The sequence below is a fragment of the Anopheles arabiensis genome, chromosome 2, assembly GCF_016920715.1.
Source record: "Anopheles arabiensis isolate DONGOLA chromosome 2, AaraD3, whole genome shotgun sequence".
Classification (NCBI taxonomy): domain Eukaryota; kingdom Metazoa; phylum Arthropoda; class Insecta; order Diptera; family Culicidae; genus Anopheles; species Anopheles arabiensis.
The window spans coordinates 92,589,494-92,615,807 of record NC_053517.1 but is presented as its reverse complement, the minus strand read 5'-3'; the positions used below and the strand labels follow the sequence as shown (position 1 = coordinate 92,615,807).

The following is a 26,314-nucleotide window of genomic DNA, read 5'->3' as shown; positions in this document are numbered from 1 at the left end:
GAAATCAAAACAAAAGAAGGTTTTAGGTGTAGAGGATCACTCTTGCTTTTGATCTTTCTCGCCACCTACTTGTCTCACAGTGCTGTCCCAGATGAGCCCACCGGTTCTGGCAGACGCACTCGAACGTACTCCACAGCTCTCGGCAGTAGGCACCGTTCTTGCAAGGATTCGGCACACAGGACGGCTTACAGTCTTTAATGATTTCCGACAGATGTACCGACATGAAGCTGTAGATGTCGAGGATCTCTCCGTTCACGACCAGCCCGCGGAAGCAACCGATGAGACCTTGCTTAACGGTGTACTTCTTCGAGATTTCCCTGGAGGAGACAAAGAAAGACATATTGAATTATCTTCTTGCTATGTTTGGAGCCTGTTACTACGTACGTTGGAGCTCCTCCAATAAACATGCTGCCCTCGAACGGTCCAAACTCTTCCTCCGGCTGCAGATCTACCATGCGCGTGTCGGTGTTGATCATAAACCGCACATGATGCTCGTTGTAATCGATCCAGATCTTGTGCCACTCCCCTCCGTTCAGCTTCCGGTTTGTGTCGATCACCAGCGTCTTCGGTGTGCCAGTGTTGAGCGTAAAGTTAAACGTCAGCTGGTAGTCACCGGTCAACGCCACCATAAACGATGGATAGTTGGACCGAATCGGTGGCTGGAACAGCAGAATAGCCTTTTCGCCGGTCGTGCGGAAAGAGAACGCAATGTCACCCTTGCGCCATCCGGGCACCTCAATGTACGACTGAGAGGTGGTGAATGTGACGACATACTTTTGGGTATCTATGCACGAGAGCAAGCATTAGAGCATCAAGGCAAGAGGAGATTGAGTTTGAAATGTAACATCTTACTTGTTTCCACACATTCCAGTGGTCCGAGTGTGACCCGACCTTGTGACTCCTCGTCAAGGTTTTTCTGCTGCAGGAAGTACATCTGCGTGATGCCGAGATTCGGTGGCTCCTTGTAGTATCCTTCGTCCGACAGCCAGCGGTTGAGATTGGCATCGCAGTTGCAGGAATGGTTCAAATCCTCACAATTCTTCCCTATCGCACACGGGCATGTACCTCTGTGAAGATGGCAAATGGTAGCATTTTCAATGACGATCATGAGATGAGTGCTACCTGATGATTAAGTTACCTTTTAACCTCTCCAAGCGAATCCACCGTGTTGTTATTGCTGGACGACTTAAACCACGTGGACGAATGCAGCTCCAGCGGTGCCTTGATGCAATCGTACTTAATGTACTGCGTGCAGTACAGCGAATGCGAGATCAGCTCCTGCAGCATCTCCGCACTAAACTCCCGGTACTGTATGTTAAAGCTAAAGTCCTCATCCGTCGCCGACCGCACATCGACCTGCGACGGCAAGTTGTGCTCCACGATCGTTTTGGTCGCGTTTGCCAAACTCTGAAAGTCACACTTGACCCTCGCCGGCGGAAACACCCCATTCCCGTCAATGTCAATCGAGTACACGTCCGACTTGGAGTACCCGAGCAACGCCAACTCCTCACAAGTCTTGCGGAACTTGGTAAAATGGCAGTTCTTGCCAATGTAGCCCGTGTCCTTGCAGTCACAGATGATACCGTCATCCTTTACCGCACACTTGCCACCATGCTCGCAGGTGTTGGGCTTCTTGCACGGATCCACGTACTTGCAGTTGTCGAGCGAAACATCGCCCACCACCCGCTCGCTTTTCACCAGATAGCGTGGCTCAATTTCAACACCATTGATTTTGAGATCCCGCAAACAGCCGACCAGACCGGATGCTGCCGCTTTCAAGCTGCTGCCGATGATGAGCTTATCGCCAATGTTGAAGGAAAGTCCGTACATCTGTGTGACCGAATGGCGATAGTCTACGACGAACTTGATGTCGTTCCGCTCGTACGTCAGCTGAATCGAGTGCCAGGAGGTTGGGTTTTCGATGCGAATGTACGTCGTGTGGGTGATGTTGCTTTTCACGTCCGGGCAGAGATCGAAGCTGAGCCGGTCGGTGGCTAAACGGAGCTGTGGAGGGAGAGTGTATTTAATATTATATTATACTCTGTAAGTGCAGGTTGTGATGTCTTCGTTATTGGCACCATTATTGGGATCATTTTTCCACACAACGGGCCCTAAATGTCGCCCCCAAAATGTTTTCTTTTGAGCAAACAAAGCCAAACGTTCAACGGAAAAAGGATTAAAGCTTACCGACATGGTAGATATTAAAAAACTTTCTTCTCCCAAAAATCAAAACGCCCGTACCTTCGGCCTGCCATGGAGGGTTTCGGTTACCACCCACGGCGATGCCAAAGAGCAAGAAAGGTGACACTTTTGCTGGAATGGCGTTGGTTTGGTTGCTGGTATAAAGATACCCATCCGTAGCAACATTTGCCACCCCGAACCCGAGACGTTACCAATTCTTGGTAGTGTGCTGTGTGCTTGGAAGCTGCAGGCAAAAGCAACAAACCACACGGAATCAGAGGCCCCCTGGTATGCGAGATTATCACATGCAATCATGCGTGTGAGTGTGATGTCCGGATCATCTTACCGCAATACCGCAAGGTTTGGTGCTCACAGGGGGAAAAATGGCAAATTCCATTTTTCCACACACCGTTTTTGGGTAACTCGGTGAACAGATTTCCCTTTATCGCAACCTCCCTCTCGGTCCCGCGTGTTTTTGCAATTTGTGAGATTCCTTCCTAGGAAGAAGCGAAGAACCGACCCTAAATTCCAACCCCCTCTTTTCCCAGTAGAAAGCTGTGTGTTTGTGGCTGAATGGTTGAATTTCGTTCAATTCCTTACTCCGAAAAGTTGTGGGGGACATTTAGTTGTTGATTTTATCGCTCCTTCCCTTTCCGCCCCCGAAAGCTCACCTCCCAAAATCCGTTCCCTTCGCTCGTCTTCACCTCGCTGTACGCGAGGACGGCGGTCGCTTTGCTGCTCTTGAAGTCGAACTTGAGCGACAGCGTGTCGGGATTGTTCATCGGCCACCAGATGTGGGATTTGGCGTACGAGAAGGTGATCGGTATCACCTCCACGTTCGCCTCGTAGAACTCCTCCTGCAGCACGCCGATATAGTGCACCTTCGGGTTGCCCTTCTTCAGCTCGAACAGCACCGACACGTCGTTGTAGAAGACGTACTTGAGCGAGCCGACAAAGTTGTTGCTCGAGGCAAGGCCCTTCCGCTTGCTCAGGTTCGGACCGCCGCCGAAGTAGATTTCCGGATCGAACAGCAGATTGTGGATCGGTCCGAGCAGGTCCAGGATGCGCACGTGATCGTCCAGGATGGCGATCACCTTGTCGTGTTCGTGCAGTATGGTGAGATTGTGCCAGTAGTGCCGGGTTAGGTCTTGGCCGAGCGTTGCGCTCATAACCCCATCGCCAAAGTCCATCTCAATGTAGGCGGAGTGGTTCTTGATGGAGGCAGCAATGTACTGTGGCTTCAGCGATTCGCCACTCGCGTAGAACAGGGCCGAATCGTCGTAGTTTGTCTTGAACATCATGCTGATGCGGGTGATGGGCGAGTGCACCCGATCCTTCCAGTCGTAGATGCGGTAGGACACGTAGCTCGAACCTCGCAGCGTTAATACAGTTGCGGCTGAAAAGTTTGCGATGAGTTTTGTGTTAGTTTTGTGGTTTCGAAATTGGCTTTCGAACGCGCTCCGACACTTACTGTAGATGTCGCAGTGTTCACCCTCGTACTTGGTGCCGAAGCAATCGCACGAGATGTCGTAGTAGTGATTGATGCAGCGCGACCCGGTAAAGCAGAGATTCTGCCGCGAGTGGCACTTGTTCCGGCAGCCCTCCTTGACGTTCTCGTGCTTGGTCGCGATCAGGGGCGTTATCGGGAGCAGGTCCGAGGCGGCCTTGCCCGAGCTGAGCACCACGTTCCGGATGCAGCCGACAAACGACTCAATTATGTACTTCACACCGTGCAGCTTCTCTTCCGAGCTGAGTCCTGTCGGGCATGAGAGAGAGAAAGAAAAAGATGAGTCCCATGTTTGAGTGTACCTCAAGATACTTATCTTGACAGTAATGGAAGGGGGGAGAGGTCTCCGTCGATGATAAATAGATCAGTGTGTCAAAAGTTCAATTTCTGCTTTGCGTGTCGTGTATGAAGAAGAGCGTACAAATTGGAACACAGCGCAGAAATCAATTCGCGTTGAGAACTTGGGAACATTCTGAGTGATTTGTTTGTACACTAAGACACTAATGAATTTAAGCAGTATTAACGTTTTCCACTTAAAACTGAAATCACTTGCTTTCGTGAGCGTTTCGTGAGCATGATGTGGGCCCAGTTTTGCTCAAATCCCTGCTTCACCCCCAATGCAAGCGACTTCCAAGCGGCTAGGCATTAAAATCGGGCGGAAAAAGCCCCGATTGACAAATCGGTTTGGAACCGTACGGACGAAATAAGGCAATTGCGCCGCCGACAAGAAGCACTTTTGCCAATTCACACACGAGCGCGCACCCTAAACACATCATTACACAAGCCACAAATCATTTGTACATGGCGGCGGCGGTGGCAAACGGCCAAGGCCGGCGGAAAGTCTTTCCATTTCCAGCTGCGTGCTTTCGTTCCTATTCCCCTATATCCTAATCACAGCTCATTTATCGTTCGGCGTGGCGTGAAAATCGTATCAATGTTTTGCTCTGTGCGCTCCGCCAGCCGACATTGGTCGACAAAGTTTTTGCACCAAACAGCACACTCACACACACACACTATCAGCCGGACACGGAGCCGGTAGGGACTTGAAACAGAGAGAATGTACCCTGGCGCATGATTTTCATCGCCACCCATAACACAACATAACCGTCACCATCAATCTTATCGAAGATTAAGGGCGCCTTTTCTCGGGAAAGGCTCTCGCCCATCTCGGCGGCAGCTTTCCGTACAGTGTTCCCGTTTTTGGGAATGGCAAGGTTATGTTTTGGTGGGTGGATGGAGTGTGCGACATAAACCCTTGTACTCCTCAACAAGCTTCTGATGGTTCCCGGGTTCTCCCTTTGCGACTTTGCGATAGGCTTATCCGATTGCGAGAAGTAAACCGAGAAGAAATGAATGGAGGGCCGTGGTGGTGGCGGCTGGTTCCGGCCGAGATGGATGAGCCGATGAAGGTTGTCGAGCATGCTAAAGGCTTTTCGGCTACTGTGGCGCACTGAGTGAGTGTTCCAGATGGGGGTTTTAGCTGATGTAAGGCTGGTGTCTTTTCGAATTGTGTCTCGATAAAGAATGGGAATAGAAATATTGTTCTACTTAAAGGGAAGGAAATGGGTATATTGGGCTGTCTTGAACGAATCTAGGACGACGATTTGGGCGAAATAAAAAATGAAGTTCAAAACGTTGAAAGACAACATGCTCCATTCCTTAGTGGTGCTTTGGAGAGTGTTGAAGCTTATATTTGCGTATTAATTTTATACTACTTCTATGCTTTTGCTCATTTTACACATTAAAAAACGCTCAACTTAAAAAACGTTCCAGAACGATAAAACTACAAAGATGCGGCAATTTTGTACTTTTTTCAAGAACTATATGATTTATAAACTTACATATCTCTGAACCACAGAAGTACGGCAAAGCCGTCCCTTCTGAATATAAATATTTCTAAACCAGGTTAACTACAATCAGTATTCCATAATCGGTATTCGCTTTGTTATAGGGATACTTTAAAATAGAAGGATTCGCTGACAGTTGAATTTAATAGCCGAAATATATGTTAAAATGTAGTTTTCATAACAAACTCTTCCAAACAAGGTAAAATGTATATAATAACGATAAATTTTAAAACATTTTGCATACTTTCAGGCGTATTTGAATTCTTTCCAGGCGTAAAACACTCCGCATGTGGTTGTAATTGCATAAATTTAGGAGTTTTTGTGCGCATTCATCTGTTTAAAAAGTATTTTAAGATATCATACGTTTGAGAGATTTCATAGATAATATTATAATTATTGTTTGCTAAGGAATCAAAGAAACAACAAAATAAGATTGACGAAATGATTTAAAACATCAAATTAATCCAATAATCCATACTAAATCTATTTAGAACATTCTTTAAAGAATACATCAGGATATTTCCATTTGCATCAAATTGAACTCTGGAAGGTTCATGCATCTAGATAAAGTTTTGGCTACCGGCAAAGAAACATGACAGGACTAAACTGTCCCCAAAGCTAGCTGGCCCCAGAGGTAGCCTATTATCATGCTATCAACCGGGCGGACAGTGTAGTGTGTTGGCCAAATTCGTGACCGAGTGTGTGATGATTTGAATTAATCGTTGCCAAGCACAATATTGAACAATGTGCTCTATGCAAGTGTATACGTGTGTGTCTCCAAGCGCGCTACGTGCTCGTTGCATTTCCGTACCGATGGTACGAGGTCAGCTTGATAATTGAATCGCCAGCGGAATCGGAAGTTTGGCTCGCCCGGTAAGCGAGGGGGCAGGAAGTAAGCCAAAACAGCGAGGATGTATGTGACCGGTGCGATAGGAACCGTACAGAAGTGTAAGCTCTCTCCCGTTCTCTGTGGGTCTGGTGACGTTTTTATTGGAACAACGGAAGTTTATTCTAATCTCTTGAGAAAGTTCGCCCTGTCCGGCCCCAGATGTTAGCTCTGGCACCACCAGAGAACCAGGGAAAAAGGGTTGAGAAAATTAATTTTAATGGACACATGTGGGGAACAGATCGAAAAGTTGGTCCTGCTGCTGCTGCTGCTGCTGCTGCCGTGGATACTGCTGGTGTGTGGCAGTGTATGGTATCGGCACGGCGTGGCGTAGCGTGCGGCCAGAGTGAGGTGAGAAATCGGAAGCCATAAACAATAAGTAACAGTTTCGGCCGCACTAAGATTCAATCCTGCGGTACTGGAAGGGCGGAAAGATTGGAAGGAAAGACGATTGTCCATAGCGGTGTTCAATCGGTATTGTTTCGAGAAGCCGGAACATAAATCTTCACTTCGCAGGATGAGTTAGTGTGCTGTAAAAGAGCAAGGAGCAAGTTTTCTGACCCCACAGAGTGTGTTTAGTTCATTTGCATTTGAATCAATTGTTGTTTGAAGGAGTGGTTTTTGGGCTAGAAGTTGAAGTTTTTGTAAGGGGGTGAAGCAACATTTACAACTGTTCAATAGGAATCATTTGACTTGAGAAGTATTTGCAGATGTCATTGATGATGAATAAGTATTTAGTCCATACATAAGTGAACATTATGAACCACTTTAACAGGAGAATGTAACCTGCAAGAAATGATGAAAATGTTAATGAACCGCATTATTTTGCTCTGATTTTAGTTGGTGAAATCGGTAAAACGTTATTTAACGTGGTTTTGTAATGCAGAAAGTATACATTTAGGCGTTTTGTGACATTTATTTCACTTAATTTCTTTCCAAAAAATCATGTTTTTAATCAAAAATCCATAACAAAACAGCACGAATTGGATGAAATTTACAGCAACATACTGTCTCGTTAAGTGTGTGACAGATAAAAGAAGAAGACAACCCGCAACGCTCAAAACGAAACTTCAATTACGAAATTGCGGTTAATTTTCGTGTCGAGTTCTGCGGAAAAGCTTTGCAATTGTACCTCGTTCGCTTCCGAACGGCGCCGTTTGACGATCGTTAAAATGTATTCAACGAACAGCAAGAGGAAATTGGTACACTTGACATGCATTAGCCCATGAAAGACGCTCCTTCTCAGCTCGTTGCAAACGATTACATTACCCACGGAAGCCAATTCATTTGATGCTTTTGAAGCTGAGGACTGTACAGACTATATATCGAAACGTACTAAGGAAGTCATGTGTGTGTGTGTGTTTGTGAAGTAAACAAACTGCTTCTACGAGCGGCAGGCAAATAATCTCTCCCGACTCTTACGGTTACGTCAAAGCTGGCTTTCCAGGACGGCTCTCGTCTCTGCCAACCGAACAAAAAGAAACCGAAAGCCTTCTCGATTTTCCCTAACGATCGGTTTTGCGGTTTTTGAGGAAATGCTGTCAGAATCAACCAACCCTCGCTCCCGCCCCGCTTGCTATCCCCCGATTCTAAAGACAGTTCTGATGTGACGCAGCGATTTTCCAGTGACTTTGAAGGAAAGGCGCCGTCATAATGCGCGCCAACGCAACTACTCACCACCGACGAGCACGACCGACATCAGGTTGATGGATACGCCGTAATTGGTTTCGTGATTTAATCCCTTTAGGTACACCTCCTCCTTGTTGTTGTCGACGCGAGCTATCAGTCGAGCGCCGTGCACATCGATGCGTACCTGAAGCAAAGGAGAGATGTGGAAAAAATGATGTATTGTAGCCAGATGGCAAAAGCACTAGACTAATTACGGGAAGGTGCCAGCGGATTGATGCTGGTGATGTTGATTTGATTGAGGTTTTGCGAAAGGGATTTTCAGGGAAACGGGTTCGTTATCATTATGGTGCCATTAGCTAGCCGATCGGCGATTGCTTGGGGAAGCTCTTTTTCGGGTGTGATATTCATCACCCCCCGATCCATCTCATTTGTTAACCAATGTACAGACAAGCTTGCTAATGATTGTAAGGGTGAGGATGGTGAAAATTTGTAATGATGCTTTAATTGCCACTAATCGATGGGGTGTACCACATGGGGCATGTCTGTGCGAAATTTTGTAGAAAAAAAGCTTCTTCTGGCGTGCGCTTTGCATACCTTCAGGCGGACCTATTACCGATGGACAGCAGAGCGCCTAAAGTCATGCAATTTGCAGTCAATAACAAAAAAAAAGGCCACCGATTTGGAAACCCTCTCGGAGGCTTTAAGCAGCAAACATGCATCTTAACAACCCACGCAGACCAAAACAAATCTTAGCAATTGCGAGAAAATAGACACCCACTCTGACGTCATGGGCTATTTTTGTCCATCGTCTTAGAGCTGCCGGCTACCCACACGCATATTGATACGTTTGTATTTCGTGACTGCCTTTCCAGCAATCGTGGATATTTAAACTGTGTGTTTCTGTGGAGGTTTTTTTTCTTCTTCATCTCCCAACTCTATACCACATTCAATTCCAGCGCCTCTTCAATAGCAAAAATACATAGGGCGCGTATCATAAAGCACGCCCTTGTACGCCACCTGTACCTGTCTCAAGTGAGTCTGCAGGCAAGCGGCCCGTGCGTACGATACTTCCGCCCCAAGCCCGGCTGAAAGAGGGATCTATTTGCTCTCTTACCTAGCACACAAACAGGAAGGATGATGTGCAAGCATGGCTTGTAAACAGCAAAACAACTTTTAACGTCTGCGTGTGTAGCGTGGTCGATATCATGATGGATGGATGATAGCGGGTGCCTGAAGCTGCACGAAACCCTTCCCTATCCGACCCATTTGCTATATGTTTGAAGATGAGGTTTTTTTCCTTAATGTTCCTCCAATCTTCAAAGGGTACATTCTGGGAACATCCCTTGCGATGTTTTGTGTATTTGTATATGTGTGTATGATAGAGAGAGAGAGAGGAAGAGTGTGGGGCTATATTTTCGAACGGAGTGGTTTTGTCAAACAGGAAGATGCTTCAGAGATGCTGATGTACCTGCCACTAGATCGGAATTTAATTATCACCTTTCCAGTTCCTTTTTTGCGGTTTGGCTGGCATGTAGTTCTTCCTTTCTGCAAAGAAGTCCAACCTTCCAAGAACGCAACATTTATCGTATGCTTCAGTATATTGTCATGAGAGTGAGTGGGTTGAAAATCAACTCGTCAAGGGCAGCTCTCCATGATGGAAGTCTTTTAATTTACTGCCAAATTGACACACTTTCTCATCACTCGACGGCTCGCAACAATGCACAGAGAAAGCCCACATATGGTGGCTACATGCTCAGCACAAGGCACAAATGCAATCAAGCTTTATGGCAAAGCTTCCAATTAAAAGCACGTTCGGGCTTGGTTGCGGTTGTATTTGGGAGCATTTTGGGAGGAAATTATTATGTTGTGTCCTGCTACGCTCCACTGCCTGCTAGTGTTTTGTGGGCTTCTACACACGTGTAGTAGCTGGGATCCCAGAGAATGATGGATTTCCTATCACCTCCGTGACAAGGGCAAGATGTAAAGATGCCGCTTCTAGCAGCAGCACACAAAACTCATCATTCGGTGGGGGTAGAAGAAGGAACAAAAATCCACTCATCCAGTTCGGAAACGGAGCGTATCGAATGTGCTTTCCGGTAGCGGCAATCTTTGCTTGCCACCCACACGATGTTTGGTAAATTTTTGACGACTCCCAAAGAACCAGTAAGTGAGGAGAGTGCGTGGGAATGTTTTTTTCGACAGAGATTAGATAAGGATCTATTAGAACAGGGTAGCGCTGGACAAAACAACCCACTTACGGATCGCTTCCACCGTCCAGCTAGTAGCTGGTAGGATGGTACAGAGAGACGATTGGACATTTTGCTTCCAATTTGTTCCAACCGTCCGCTTCATACCTTCTATGGGGAGGGGTTAGCAGTACATTCGGATGCTCCTTTCCGGAGAGATACTGTGTGTATGACTAGCCGGATGATGGGATGATGCAGGAGATGAGCTCAATGATGATGATGATGGAGCAGTTGTGTGATAGCTAGGTACTTATGTGTATATAGTTTTTTCCTCGCTTGAACCGTAACCATCGTGTGCTGTGGTTCGCAACTTACCATGACACTGTGCCACTCGTCCCGGTTGAGCCCTTCGCCGACCGTGACGCTGGTCGAGTGGTTCCCGAACACGTGCACCACCTTCAGCTGGCCCTTCTCCACGATCACGTACAGCGCGTACGGATCGAGCTTTACACCGGCGGGCGTCTTGACGTTGTGATACACGAGCAGCCCGTGCGGCAGCCGCGTCCGAAACTGGAACGAGATCTCCCGGCACAGCCTGGCGGGTAGGAAACAAAAAAAAAAAAACGGGGAAGGAATGGGGCAAAAATTAATTAAGCACACCATAAGCGAGCAACTCATCGCTGAGGGGATGAGTTTCTGGGGCCAGCCGCCGTTGAACGGAACGGATCTACTGCTCCCCTGTCTACGGAGGCTCTTTGTGTTATTTGATCGGCATTGGGTGTGTATGTATGTGTGTGTGTGTTTGTGCTTTTTTTGGGTGGTTTGCCTTGGTTCTTGATAGCACAGCGATTGAGGGAGTGAGTATGCTTAACCAGGAACGTCAGGTGCATGGATCAAGTAGATGGCTGTACTGAGCGAAGGCTTGTAGCGTTTAGTGCGAGAAAAAAAAGAAAAACCTGAAGGGTGTTGAGCCTTGTTTTTTTTTTAAACTGACACTACATGAGCTTCAATTTAGAGTGAAAAATTTACATACGCGTAACAGGTGGGTTTTTGGAACTTGGGGATACGAGAAATTTTGGATCGATATATTAATGAGATGAAAAGTGAAGCGCATCAGACGCTTGAAGGTACGTTGGGAAAGGGGAATGATTTTACTGTGTGCTGTGCTCTTTGACCCAGGGAGGCGTTGGATAGACGAGATGAACGACAGCTAACCGAAGGTTGATTGGTTTATGGTGTTGAGGTTAAGGATGGGCTGGGGATGTGATTAAACGGAGAGAGTTCTTTTGAGGTCATTAGACATTTTGCTTTTGCTTTTTAAATGAAGCATTTGTTTCGCATCATTAATCCTACTGTTTTGAAAGCGTCTGAAATTAGTCAATTTGGTCATATGAGCAACATTTATAGTATTTTTTAAACACGATTTTGTACGGCAAATGTAGCTAGGTAAATTAATTACAAATAACTCACCCAACAGCCTTCATCAGCACATATAAAATGTACATGAATGTAATCCGGAGCCAATTAGAGGGCAATTTTGGACCTTGTTTTCAATTTCTTTTAAGCGCCTAAAGCTATGCTAACTTTTCTTTTTAACTGTGCTACATATTGAAAACAAATGCTGTCTGCATATCATTTATAAAATGTAAATGCAATATAGTTAGAAAATAAAACAACATATTGCGCTCCAACAGATGCTAAGTAAATATCATTGAGGAACTTCTGTAAGCTAACTTCTCATCATCTAGAAAAGTTAAAGCTCAAACCTTAACAAACTTCTTTTTGGTAGTAAATTGCATACATTTAGGCGTTTGCTAATAACAGCAAGTTATTTCTAGATTTGAATGTGTCTGATGCAAAGATAACCTACTATGTGTGTATTGCTTTTGTTGTTAAATAGCGTAAATACATTTATTTTAATGTTTGTTTCTAAACTCTTTTTATTGAAAATTATAAAATTAGTTTCTTATTAATGATACTTCAAAAACATTGCTAAAAATCACAATTAAGCATACCTTCAGGCGCTTGACAAGCCCGTCAGTGTTAATCTCTGCGTATACCAGTTGAAGCAAGCTAATGTAGTACATAGGAAATGTTTGCCAACTGCTTTCGTTCCTAGAAACAATTTGCTGGTCCTGTTCCATTTGATCAAGACATCTGTTATTTTTACACTTGTACCATGTGCCCAATATTGCACCCCGTTTTTTTCCCCCTCCATTTGCTAACAAAAACTTCTCCGCAACCGTGGGCAGCGAGTGGCAAAATAATGAAATAGTTGTGTCTTTCGATTTTACCAAAGGGGCTTACCCACCACTCAATAGAGTAATCCGCTCCGCCCATGTTGCGAGGCAACTTTGCTGCATCCGAGGGCCGAGCGCCCGGAGGCGCTAATACCATCGGCGTCGGCTTAGTATTTACCTGAGCTGAAACGTCTGGATGGTTTCACCGTCCATCTGGATGAAGGTGTTGTTTTTGGCAAACATGAACGTTTTCTCGTAGCCCGTCTCCTTGAACGTCAGCTCGGACCCCCGGAGCTCGTCCGGCACGGGGGCGAGCGTGCTGCTGGACGAGTGCAGCGACCATGCCTCCTGCGTCTGGGTGCGGACGCTCGTCGAGGACGGATCGACCGTGGTCGTTAGCGGGACGGGCGGTTGGGGCGTCTCTGTTGGAGGGATGGGGGGACGGGGGGAATGGGAGAACAAGAAAGGAAACAAGGAATTAGAATCATCTGACCGGATCGATCTCTCTGGCTCGGCAGGGCGTATGGCGAAATACGGTTTGTGTTTTAGTATTATCGTTCGCTGCCGTTTCGTTTGTTTGGCTTATCATTTTAGCTGCAAATTGTGGTGAAAGTATGCTTTGAAGTTAGCAGCAACAGTGGGAGAATACGGATGATGAATGCTGTCAGGGCCCAGCGCAGCTGGTCTCTAATCCTTGGCATCGGGTTTGACTCACGTGTTTCATTAGCACACTGCTGCATGCACTGCTCGTACGTTTCGAAATTGTTCTGCAGATTGCCACCGCAGCCGCCCCAGATGAACTGCGTACAGTTGTTGATCGTCTGCTCGAACCGGTACCGATAGTCGAACGTTTGGCACTGACCCGGCTCACCCGGTCCGGTACATTTGGCTGCGCGGGCAAAAGTAAAAGAGGCAGAGAGAGAGAGAGAGCGAGAGAAAGAAAGGAAGGAAGTGAAAAGAAAATATATCATCTTCAGACTTCCGGACGGTGCACGGTACGGTAAGCGTCGTTCGTTTTTGCACACAGACAACACACACACACACACACACACACACACACACACACACACACACACACACACTTACGGTAGACTATTTCCTTCGGTGGCTCGGCGTTGGTCGGTATGGCAAGGACACACCGGTCGTACGGGATCGTGGCGAGCGTGAGGCAAAGTGTAAGAAATACTGATGCGGCATGATAGGTCATTATTTTACCGGGGCAAGCTGTTGATGCTGCTGTTGCTGTGTGGTGGAGGGAGAGGGTGGATGGAAAAACAGAAAACCCCGTTAGCGTGGGAAAAACGACCTCGAGAATGAGCGAACGGATCGAAAGTGCTAAAGAGAGACCCGTACGGGATACAAATTATGGTTATGGTTGAGGCGGGTTTTGAGCTTTTCGGGGAGGGTCTGGCGGCAAAGTAATGGCCAGCACAAAGGTGAGCTGCGGTGGTGCAAATGTCTGTGCAAGATTATCACAGCCGCACGTGTGTTTATGGTGCTTCTGGTAGGTAACTGTGATGGCGTAAAAACCGTGTAAATTCGTTTTTCAAAAGGCTTCACAAAGGTATGCGTGCGTGTTTTAGGTACTGAAATAGGCTTCACAGTGTCACAATTAAGTTTTGGTGTAAATTAGTATTGATTTTACTTGACGTTGATCAATGATTTCGAATATTGGTTAACAATTTTCTATAATGATCAAAATACCAGGTTTTCCCTAATTCTCCATTGTTGTTTTGCGAAATATTTTTGAATTGACTCATTCTTTATTGACTTCGTCCTAACAATTTTGATTTCAAAACTGTGGCGAATAGCTCAAATTAACATTGAACTCATTGAAAACTGTGAATTGAAATGATTCAAATATGTTTTAAAAACCTCGGCAATGTTTTACCAGAAATAATTAGTAACAATAAGATATTCAAATGAAAAAAGCTTTATTGTAAGGCTTTGACAAAAAGACATTTTTTCCCGTGGACTCTATTGTAATAACTAACTGATAGTGATATCGGAATTTTACAATTATTTTAAGCTTTAAGCAGTTTTAAAAAATAGTTCGAAAACATTCGTCTTATGTAAAAAAAATTAATAAAAATAATTGGCACCGTACTACCTGTACCGAATTACTAAACATTAGTATATACTCTCCTCTCCTAAACAATGTTAGGTTATTTATGATATCTTGGCTGATTCTTTGCTAGCATCAAATATTTTGTACAAAACATTTATTTCTGCTTTGAATCGTTTCTGTTTAATTTTCATTGAAATATTTAGGACAAAATACTTGAATACTAATGGGTTGTGTTAAACATTGAAACCCATTGAAAAAATGGGTTGTGTTAAACTTAGCTATTACAGGAGACCTACCGAGATACAACCCCGCTCGAGTTACGACGAATCGTAGATACGACGATCTTGATTTTAATAGTTTAAAGCTGTCAATAAATTGATGAATTTGTTTTAAATTTCTCACAGATAACTGTTACGTACAAATTTATTTATGTTTAACTGAAAATTATTATATTACTGTAAATATTGTTACTGAAAAAATCAATCACTTTGTTATTTTACAACGTTTTTAACTGTCGAAAACTCCATCCACTAAGCAGCAAAGAATATTGTAATCGACGTCTAGAAGAGCTTTGAAAAATATGCTTCATCAACATAATTATCCTTATCAATCGCTTCTCCCCAACAGCGGGCTCAAAAAGGTATTGATTTTTCTATCACCTACTTTACCGCCTGTTTTCCATTAAATTAAAGGTCCCTAACAGAATAGTGCGTGCTGTCATCGGTTTTCGCACGCTCCGCCATGTGCCGCCGGCCGGGAAGCACTTTGATCGTGAGCGTATAATTTCCACACTCAAATTGGCTAATTTACTATCACACCGCTGATACTGCACGATAGCGGCGAAAGCAAAGAATCACGCATGGTCTAAAAATATCTATAATGTGGATCTTTTTTTTTCCTTGATGGAGGCGCCCAGTACTCGACGGTGCGAAAGGAGCCAGGAATGTCATGCTAATGTTTCCATAATTTGCTCACCATCACCACGGTGATGGGACATCTTCTTCGCTGGTAAAGAGTACTTGCTTACACACACACACCCACGCGGGTGTGTAGCGGGTTTTTGGGTCGGTCGGAAAGCATCGCATCACGGTCTGGGGTTTGGGTTTGCGCGACTGCTGTGGGAGAGAGAAAATCTCATAAATCTTCCCTTACCCTACGCCTGCCAAGGACGAAAGCGCCACGCCACGCCACTTCAGTTATTAGGTAAGCTCATTACTTTCGACTAAGTGTTGGAGTGGGTGCACGTGGGTGTGTGTGTGTGTTGGAAAAAGATTAAAGAGGATAAGCGTGACGTGCCGAACCGAACGCCGAACCATATCACGCACAGGATTTACCGCGCGCAATGGGTAGGCAAGGTGAACCGTGGTAACAAGGGAACACGAGTCCGTTGAAGCCTGGTGCAATTGTTTTCGCCTTGTTCCGGGAATCAATTCCCGGGATGCTGGTAATGAATTGCCGCACTTGCTTTGTTTGCCGATGCCGATCTCTTTGTGTTGGCGGGGCATGGTGTCGGTGAAAATGGGGAAATAATTTACACCGTTGCTTTTTCGATCTAATATTTAACGGCAAGCGAATCGGTGGCTACGGATCAGGGATGTATTATTTATAAAACAACAAGTCGATAAATTAACACACTCTCGCTTGGCTTAGGTTCGTGACGACGTAGAATGGTTTTTTGAATTAGAGGAAAAGGAAATGTTAATAATAAAAAACAACGATACTGGTGGAAAATAGCAGCGTTGACCTACATTGTTGTGAGATTCATTTCTGACTTGACGAAAAGTTGTTTGTAAGATTTATCCAAGCAATAACTTTTTCGCCGAAACGTTGCACAGCTCCCGCTAATATTTGTTTGGAATTGACTTTTATCGTCCACTTTATTTCACGCTCAGAACACCCTAAAAGCAAAACTTTTCGAAAAGTGGCGCCAGCTCCCGTAAACCTGCATTCAACCGTGTTTGTCAACAGCATAACGCAACTTTGCTGTAAAAGATTATAAAATAAGCACCCCTTCCGGTGGTGGGACAGTTGTAAAAATGTGCAGAAAAAAAAAACAGGCGGCAAATAGCGAGCGCCCGCGACGCAGCTGCCCCACAAAGCAAGCCGAGTTTTGCGGAAAGTTTCATCCTGCACAACCTGTTTGAATCGGCCGGCGGTAATTAGCGGGCATCGGTCGAGTGGTATTTTAGTTTACTTTCGTTGCGCTGTTTGTTTGTTTGATGCACAAACAACGGCCACGAGCGGTGCCAGTGCGGCGAGGCGTGCGGATGGTGTCATTAATGAGCACGGTTTTTACGATGCCGTAATACTGCGGTGCGCTGCCCCGGCCAACGACTGCGGTGTACGCGCGGACGACGCTGTACGTGTAGAACGTGTTTGTGGGGGGGGGGCGATAAGATAAGGAACGGGGTCAGGTCTGCCGGAGGAACCTGCGAATCGGCTTACCGACCTGTGCCAGTGCGACTTTTCATCTTGGCTGTAGAACGTTTTGGTTGGGCAGTTTTGAGGTATTTTTTTGCAGTTCGAAAGAGCAAAACATTAAAACAATAATCAAACATTAAAGTAGCTTTTTGACATCGTTATTGAGTTAATTGTTTTATTTAAAAAAAAAAAAAGATGAAGGGTAACTGTACCAGTATTCGGCAGTGTACCTGTTTTCGGCAGGGTAACTAAAAGCGTGTAATTACGCAAAAACACGTCGAAAATTTTGCCAACGCATATTTTTTAAATAAAGATATGCTTATTAGTGATTGATATACGAAGTTTCACATCATTTCCTTGCATATTTTTACAAAATCCTATAACAAATTTTACAAAAAGGTTCTCATTTTCAATCTCTCACTATAGAGCGTTACTTTTTCACTCCTATAGTGAGACGAAGTTGGTTAGTGAGTTGATGGTAGATGCGGATAGCTTGGATGATGTTTGTACCGTGTTGGTTTTCTTGCACACTTTACACCGATATAGCGATTCATCGATGTAGGCGTTGGACGAAAGACGACAAGGATGTTTTCGTCAAACGAACAGACAGAATATCGCCCTCACGTATGTGAAATTGTGTAATATTTATGAAGTGATCTAAACAGCATAAAGATTCAAAAAGTACAGTTAAGCTTAAAATTAATTGCCGCAGCTTCCGTGTTATATTGGTACGGGTAACAAGTGGATCGCGGGCCACCGCCAGACTGATTGGCTGATCGTTTTTGGCCGCATGGTGTACTGTTGATGTCTGGATTGCTGCAGGACGACACCAAAATATCCAAGACTCTACAGGCAGCAATCTCATTTCAAATGTTCAATCATCTGCGTCACCTATTTGCCCTTATATTGGTGGAGGAAATGTCGCATTATCCTCTCTTATTGTAGAACGCAAACGTGAACCACTTTTGTGAAGATTTACCCTCGCAAAATCAAGATCAGTACACCATCGAAGACTCCGAACAGAATCAGATACTGCGAGCTTTCGAGAACCTCAAAGCGCTGCGAATCATTGATTAGTATCTGTGCGAAATGACGCCGCGGAAGGCGCTAACGATATTTCCGACCATGCTGCATTTAGACGACTTTGTGCAGATACTGCCAGATTTTCGACAATGCGTCTTATCCGCAGCCGAAATATTTTAATTTAGGGTATTGCAAATTTAGGGTATTGCATTTGCGGGAAAACATGCGTGTGCAGACAGCCCAGGCCTTGGTGAAGAACGGAAAGAGTTCGTAGAATTTCTGCTCTGCATCGGCGAGAGTCATACGACATACGGCATGAGACATACCCGGGGTTCGGTAAGGCATATGCCAAGATACCACGGGACTTTATAATACCTGGAACATCTGATCCGAAAGGTTACGTAAATTTATCGCAAACATTGTGAATTTTGATACATAAATTATCTATTTCAAGGGGTACAAGATCCACAATTTATTAGTTAATAAAATATTTATTAAAAGAAAATTAAGAAATCATAAATCAATATACTGCAATAAATGTTAAGTTGATAAATAATATCTTCTTCTTCTTCTTTGGCTCAACAACCAATGTCGGTCAAGGCCTGCCTGTACCCACTTGCGGGCTTGGCTTTCAGTGACTAATTGATTCCCCCCCATAGCAGGATAGTCAGTCCTACGTATGGCGGCGCGGTCTATTTGGCAATTGAACCCATGACGGGCATGTTGTTAAGTCGTACGAGTTAACGACTGTACTACGAGACCGGCTATATAAATAATATAAGCACACAGAAAAAAATCTTTCACAAAGGATCCAAAAACAAAATGGGTAATTGAAGTGTAATTCTTATATGCCCTCCGATGAACGTTGTGTAGCCCTGTTACCGGGCCATTTTAACTAGTATCAATCAAAATGTGCAGAGTTCAACATGTTTCGGCAGATTTGCTGCCAGCCAATAGTTCGGCAGGTTTCATTATTAACAGAACCAGAGCACTTAAACAATGAAAGTGTGGTTTTTATGAAAGATTCTATGGTTGCAGATTTTATACTAGTCCGCTGGGAATTTGAAAATCACTAAAAACAAGTAATTATTCACTTTAAATGCTGCCGAAAATTGGTACACGGTAAATGTTGATTTTTGACAGATCAATGCTGTGGGCTCTTGCCGAAACTTGAAACAATAATACACTTTTGATTTTGTTGAATATTCATTTAAAACTTGATTAGAACACTACAATGCGTATGTCGACACACAAAACCACTTTTCTTCTATCAAATATCACCAATTTCACTGTAAATAATTCAATAACTTGAGAGAAAAATAATAATTTGTCAGCCAGTACTCTATAGCCGCAAGACTGTCTCTTTTCTTCAACGCCTACTTTGTTTGTAACTCACATCAAAGTGTATCTAAAAATTGCCAGCAAAATGCCCAAAATGGGCAATATAAAATTAATAATTTAAGTACTTTTCAACACTAATCTTAGGAGAGTAAGAGTGTAAAATTGTTTTAAAACATTTTTGTCTGCCTATTGGCATTGATTAAAACATTTACCGACCCGTATTCGCGTAGCCGAAAAAAGCAGCACAGCCTGCCGACAATAGGACCAAACTGCCGAAAATGGGAGTTAATGAAACTGCTGCACTAACCTGCCCAATACTGGTACATTTACCCTGGCTCTACTTTTGGGCCATTCGTTTTGTTCCCATGATAAGAGGCGTATGCCCATTATGGGCTAGAAACTCAAATGAACCGAGTTCCAATTAACAGAGCTGACTAACACGTTCAGGGTAAAGCAGTCATGGATTATCCATAAATTACGAAACACAAAAATATGCGAGTTTTGACTTCCTTCTTGCCTTAACCTCTCACAAACCTTGTTGAAAGGTATTTTTCCAAGGGATGTTTTCGTGTTATTACACATTTCCATTGTACGAGTGATCATCTAGTAGAAAAACAATAGTTGATGGTACAATTCTAAAAAAATACACCCTAAAGAGTAAACAATTCCGTCTAGGAAGTTCAGTCTAGGATAAAAAATCATTACATTGCATAGCAAAACAAGCAAAACTAAGAGTAATATTGAATGCAGGAATAAAAACTAAAATGTTAAAATTAAGAAAATAATTATTGTAAAGTTTATAAATGTTAAAACAATCTTGTGAAAATCGTCCTAATACTAAAAAAGGCTAAAACTTTAAATTAACAAAAGAGCATTGCAAATCACTTCCCAAAACAATGTAACCACTTCTCCTCGGCACATAAAAATGCACATCTTTGGCATTCCGAGCAAATGTTGACCTCTATTTCCCTTTCTCTTTCACTCTATCTCATTCTCGGAACGCAGCGAAGAAAGACAGAATCGTACGTGAATTATTATATTACGACTAATGTCCGCCGGTCAGCGCTGTGTAAGTGATACATTAGATCCCAACGCAAGTCAGACCTCTGTCGGGTCACCGACTGACGTGCTCCTGTCTGGCCCGGTGAAGTGTGCCATCGTCCACAGCCGGTGGTTTCAAACAAAACACCGGGAAAGCACACACACATACACAGATAAATTTCCCTCAAAGGTTATGTGGCGTTGTTTGCTTCCCCACCCGTATGGTTGCGAACAGCAGCAGCAGTGCAACGTCACGCCGGTCGGTGTGTTGTTGTCGGTCAGTCAGTTTGTCAGCTCCGGGATGGCAGGAATTTCAGCATGGACGGCACGTCCGGGCTTGACCACACGACGGTCCCGGGCAGGGTTCATAGTTTCCCGTAGTTCTTTGTGTGTGCCAGGGTTGCATTTTTTGTACTCCTGCACTCCAATCCCCCTCTTCCGGCACAGCGAAAAACGTCAACTGTCCGAACGCAAAGGGGTAGCATATTTCAAAAGCTCTTTGGACACGGTTGCCGTGCCTTAATGGCCTGCTAAGGGATGGGGGTTGAGATTTTTACTCACAAAAGCGAACGGTACGGCCAGGTCCAGCTTCCGGGTGGGATGAGACAGCCCAAACGCACGTTGTAGCCGTTAAAGGTAATGCTGGGGAGATGATTCTATATTTTCTGCTCTTGAAAATGCATTCACCAACCAAGCAAAGGCAGGGGCGGCTTGTGTCGGAGCGTGATAGTTACTCCAAAGGTTTCAGCTCAGTGGTGAAATATGGTAGCATTCAGGCGACCACCATTGTACTTGTATTCTTTACATATTTATTCCGCATTGCGTCGACCCTTGTATGGCAAGCGCCACTAAATTCTTCTTGCAAATGACTTTAGACACTCGGTAGTCTTAGCTTCCTGGTGTTCTGGCATGGGATTAGGCAGACAGTCGATTGACCGGTGCAGGTCGTTCGAGAGACAGGGAACATCCGAACTGACACGACGTCCTCGTGTCTTCGTGTTGGCTTGCTGGTACGGAAAGAGCATAAGGACTTCTCGCACGACACTGAACACCCAGAATGGGCAGAACCTCATGATGATGAGGATGATGATGAGATTATGCCTTCCCTAGTTTGAGAACCTTGCCAGTTGGCGGGAAGGAAAATTAAATATAAATGCATGCATGCGAAGTGCCGGTTTCGTAGTCCGTTTCGTTGACACGAGTTGATCATAATATCGTGTCCGGACCGGGCGGACCCGTGTATCAATGGAGACACGTTTTGCATCAATCGGCATCGGCCCGTTAATGCACCCCCACGGGGAGGGGGAGTCTGGAGTGTTGTGTATCGTTTTCAGTGCCCGGGAACATCCAATCACAGCCCGCACTTTCGTCTTTTGAAGCATGAAATGGCCATGGCCGGCATTTGATAGTTCGTATATTTACACTCCAGCGAGCGACAAATCAAACTCGAGTGGCCAAGTCGCCGCCCAGGTTTGGTGGTCGGTGTTTCTGCACAGCTTTACGGGCGCTTGTTCGGTGCCGTTGCGATGAGCTGTACTGGGTGGATTGCTATAGGAACTGTTTTGGGGAACGTAACTACGCAACAGATTGAGCTCGTTAATTCAGAGTAAGCTTTTCGCTCGAGAAGTTGTCATGTTGTAGTTTTGAATGTGAAATTCTATTGTTAAAGGGGAATTAATTTTAAAGTTATTTGCGATGCTCGGTTGCCTCTGTGATACGCTCAAGCAACTCCATATTTAGGCGTTAAGTTTTGCTTTATTCTTTTGATAGCAACAAGATGCAGTTTGAAGTGATTGAATTGGCCGTGCAAAATTCAGATACAGGTTGTCAGGATTGTCTCATAATCTCATAATGAAACTAGTAATATTAAGCTCTCTATGCATCACAAAGTACGTGGTACGCCACACAATATTGTATATCGTTTTGGGTATAGTCTTCCATTGAAGCATGTTTGACTATATGTTTAGAATTAAGTTGTTAGTTAATCAAGCATTGAAGCATTAAAAGATGCAAAGGAGAAGTTTATTTGTTCGTAAGGATGAACCCTAAAAGTAAGGATTTAAATTGTGCAACAACCCAGTCTACCAAGTAATTCTTTGGCCTAACATAACCACATATGGTGCGTACATCAAGGAAAAGCGGACTGTCCTGTTGCACGAGTTGTAAGATCGCAAAAAAATAATATTTAAAGGCCTTGGCAAAGCTGTTGGAGCTAAAATCCAAACTACAGTGAACCCTCTCTTATTTGACACCTCTCCAATTTGAAAAATCTCTCTTATTTGAACATTTTTCACAGTCCCTTCATTTCCAGTACATTTTTGTCCCTCTAATTTGGAAAACTTCTGAAATCTGTATCCCTCTTATTTGTGTATGGTGTTGCCATGGTTATTGAAAGATGTATGCTCAAATTGGGAATCGTGTTCGCAGTTGCCTATAGCAACAGTTAAGGCTGCATACTAAATGTTCTGTCTCTTTCTTGTTTCTATGGACCTTTCATTCATTTTCAACCTCTGTAATTTGAAAATCCCTCTTATTCGACAGTCCCATCGCCTCTCAAATAAGAGAGGCTTCACTGTACTTATTTAGGCCCGTGTCTGTGCTCCATCGGATGCGATTTTATCGGACGTTGGACAAAATTTTATATGAGATTTGACAGATAACGTCGGACGTGCGATTTCGTCGTACGACGGAATAAAATTTTTTTGATTTCGTCGGACGCCGCATCCGATTTTATCTGTCAAACTAAATGTGTGGTGTTTTGTAGGAACAATCTCAACTTAATTTTCATAATCGTTATATAATTAAAATCATCCAAATAATCGCAATATTATACGAAAAAGCGTTTGACAGCACGTGCGATAAAATCGCGTGCGATGGAGCACAGACACGGGCCTTAAGGAGTGCAACATACTCTTTTCAGTAACTGTCAACGTTATTGCAAATATTCAGCAAAAACAAACAAATGAACGACATAACCAAGTGCAGTGATTTATTTGGACAACCCTCATTCCCATGAAAAATATAGCAGAAGGAAGTAAAAAAAAATGAACAAATACAAATAATTTAATTATATTTGATGAGTAATAAAATTACAAAATTATTTGAATATGTTTGTTATTTTATAAAAGTTTCATATCCGGTGCTAACAGCAATGAAATTCTTCAAAAAAATACAATAATCTAGCAGCAGTCAAGTTGGTACGTGTCCACGTGACGCATGCTAGCTTGATTTAATCCCCTACGCGATCGGATTCGTCCCAAGCAAGCTAAAACTGTCTAATTAGAAACACTCGCAAACCATCCAGCGCGGGCATTAGTCATTTGCCGGTAAGCTTCCAGCAGCTTGAGTTTGCTCGCATTTTTGTCGTACATGTAACTGACATTGAATGGAACAGAACCGCGCCAGTAAGCGTATTCCTAACAAAAAAAAAAAAAAATAAAGGAACAACGAACCGTCAGCCGGTGCTTGATGTTTGACCGAACCTCACTCTCCTACAACAACAAAAAAAACAATCCTCAGAAATCAAACTTCTTGTTCCGTTTGGTGCGCGCGAAAACAGCACACATTCGATAAACCCATCACGTACAGCGTCGAACAGCGAAGAACAATGCCAAGCCCGTGCGCTTGCATTGTATTTCTATTTATCTCTCCGCTCGACTGACGTGCCCGATGCCGGGGTCCGTGAAAGCGAGCGCATTAATTGACTGAAAGCCACGTGGTCTGCCATTCCAAATGGGGCAAAGGGATGGGTAAAATGCTCCATCTCCCTGACTCGCACGGCACGATAGCAGCACGGTACGGCACTGTTCTGTGGACGATCGTCGCCGGGACCAAACTTTGACAGCTTTATTTTTTGCTTCCTCCCCGCCGTGCACTCGTGCATTCCAGCTTCCGTCCGAAGGCTCCGTGCTTGCGGGCGTCAGTGTCGGGGCCGGCTCTCGAGTCGATTACGACAATTCCACACAATCAAACAACAAGTGCGTGCTTTGTTTCCGTGCGATCGTGGCTCGTGGGTTGGATGGGTATGGGTGAGCAAATCTGGACAAACATACCAGCATCTTCTGCAGAGTTTGGACATGCCGAAATCCTTCCTTCGACTGCTAGCGAGCCCCCTTCGCTTTGTGATGCCACTTTTGGGTACGCTTCTTTGCCATGTGTTGCCTGCTTACTTGTTGGTTGTTTTATGGTGTCCTCTTTTTTTGCTCTCAGTTTGAAATCCATCCCTTTTGCCCATTCGGAAGATAAATCAGTTTCAGCCTGTCCGAGGTCGGGGTCTTGTTGGGTATGCGCTCGTGCTCAATCCCGTGCTCAATCCCCCGTTACTTTTTCTTGGATGACTTCAACATCGAGCTTGCCAGACGGGCACACGAGACTTGGCTGGTCAAAAAGATAAATATTTGTAATTGATTTATTCCCTCCAATCGGTTGCGAGGGTTTGGCTTCTTACGGCTTCCGCTGTACGGCTTGGGAACGAAAAAGCTCACCCATCGTTGGAGTAGTCCCTTTGGCCCGGACGGCAATGATGAATTTCAGGGAGCTTGATCTTTTCGGTTTTGCTTTTTTGAAGAAGATGGTTTTGAACAAAAATTCTATCGAAATTTTTCACCGTGCCTGCGTATCATCCCGCGCTCGTTTCGCCGCGTCTCACGGCGCAAAGCAAAAGAAGACGTTTCCTGCGTGACCTGTTCGGCAAGAATGTCGCCGTTTTGGGGGGGGGGGGGGGGAGTGAAAAATACATCCACCGATCCCGTACCAGCTGGTGCGTAAAAGTGGAAACTTTTCACAAACCGTTTGCCCGAACGTGATCGCAATAAATAGGGACGGCTGTTTGACAGAGAGCGGGACAGAGCGCGTGCGAAAGCTACTACTTTTTTAATCCTGCACAAGACAGAATTGATGGAAAAGGTTCATTTTTTTGCCTGGTTTTTTTATGCTGGGAAATTGATTGTTTTTGCCCTTGAATTCTTGGTTGCTCTGCACTGTGTGGAGCTAGTTGGTTTTATGCTTAGAGAAAATAAGGTAAGGCATTGTTTTATACCTCTTGTTATAGTGAAAATGTGAAAATATATTCTGATTACTGTATAATATGCTGCTATCTTTGTTGTAATAATATAACAAGGGCTTTGGGATATAATATTAAGCTGAAGTCCATGATTGCTGATCAATTGGTGCCTTAATAATTCCTGGATTTTTTTGAGAATGTCTACAAACAACTTTCCTCAGAGATAGTAATGAACGAATGTGATCGTTGGGAGCCATTTTCGACTAGTTATTAAGGCATTTTTTAGACTTAATTACTGATAATAGTAGCCAGTTTATGAAAAAACGAGCATTTAGATCAGCAGTTATAGAAGAGGATCCAGATTGGGGCACTTTTTATAGACAAGAAAGGACAATTCGTAGCCCGCGTTTTAGTTTCCCATTAAAGGGGAACTTACTTTTTGAAGAATTGTGCCTTAATGTTAGGAAACTTAAAAATTGATGTTGTAGAAGTGAGCCTATCAAAAACCCCAATCCGTCCATCCGTCAGACTCTATCAAGCGTTGGAAGGTATTTTAGAGAAGTCTAACCACTTCTGAGTTGGGTCCGAAACTGTTCTTAATTTCTATTTAAATATTAAACTCGCTTCTAGTTAACCGAATGAAACCGGAAATGAATGTATTTATACACAAATGCACACTATTCATCATCGCCGTCGGCCAAAACCTTGATGAGCATCATGCAGGATAACCCAAACTGCAACGTTTTGGGCAATCCTGCCTCTCCCCACCACCGCTGTGCCAACGAAAAACCGCATTATTTGCGCAACCGATAGGCTAATGTAATCGAATACATTACCATCAATTAAATTCCCTACCGAGTGGCTGGGTACTATTTTTCCCTCCCTTCCGAACCCGCCTGTAACCTCAATTCGTGCACGCAATGTTTACAATTCACCAGCACT

At 44.3% G+C, this 26,314-nt stretch overlaps 1 protein-coding gene across 10 annotated transcripts in view; it reads right to left on the bottom strand.

The window, feature by feature from the left end:
- Window positions 1–26,314, bottom strand: part of LOC120898456 — a 52,184-nt gene that overhangs the window by 11,063 nt on the left and 14,807 nt on the right. For all 10 annotated transcript variants that reach the window (XM_040304331.1, XM_040304329.1, XM_040304336.1 and 7 more), the window contains 11 exons: window positions 13,563–13,718; window positions 13,192–13,365; window positions 12,655–12,898; window positions 10,612–10,831; window positions 8,099–8,234; window positions 3,653–3,937; window positions 2,853–3,577; window positions 1,139–2,004; window positions 853–1,067; window positions 385–784; window positions 70–317 (listed from right to left, as the gene is read on the bottom strand). In XM_040304331.1, the coding sequence (XP_040160265.1) occupies window positions 70–317; window positions 385–784; window positions 853–1,067; window positions 1,139–2,004; window positions 2,853–3,577; window positions 3,653–3,937; window positions 8,099–8,234; window positions 10,612–10,831; window positions 12,655–12,898; window positions 13,192–13,365; window positions 13,563–13,683 (3,634 nt within the window). In that variant the 5' untranslated portion in view covers window positions 13,684–13,718. The remainder of the gene's footprint in view (window positions 1–69; window positions 318–384; window positions 785–852; window positions 1,068–1,138; window positions 2,005–2,852; window positions 3,578–3,652; window positions 3,938–8,098; window positions 8,235–10,611; window positions 10,832–12,654; window positions 12,899–13,191; window positions 13,366–13,562; window positions 13,719–26,314) is intronic.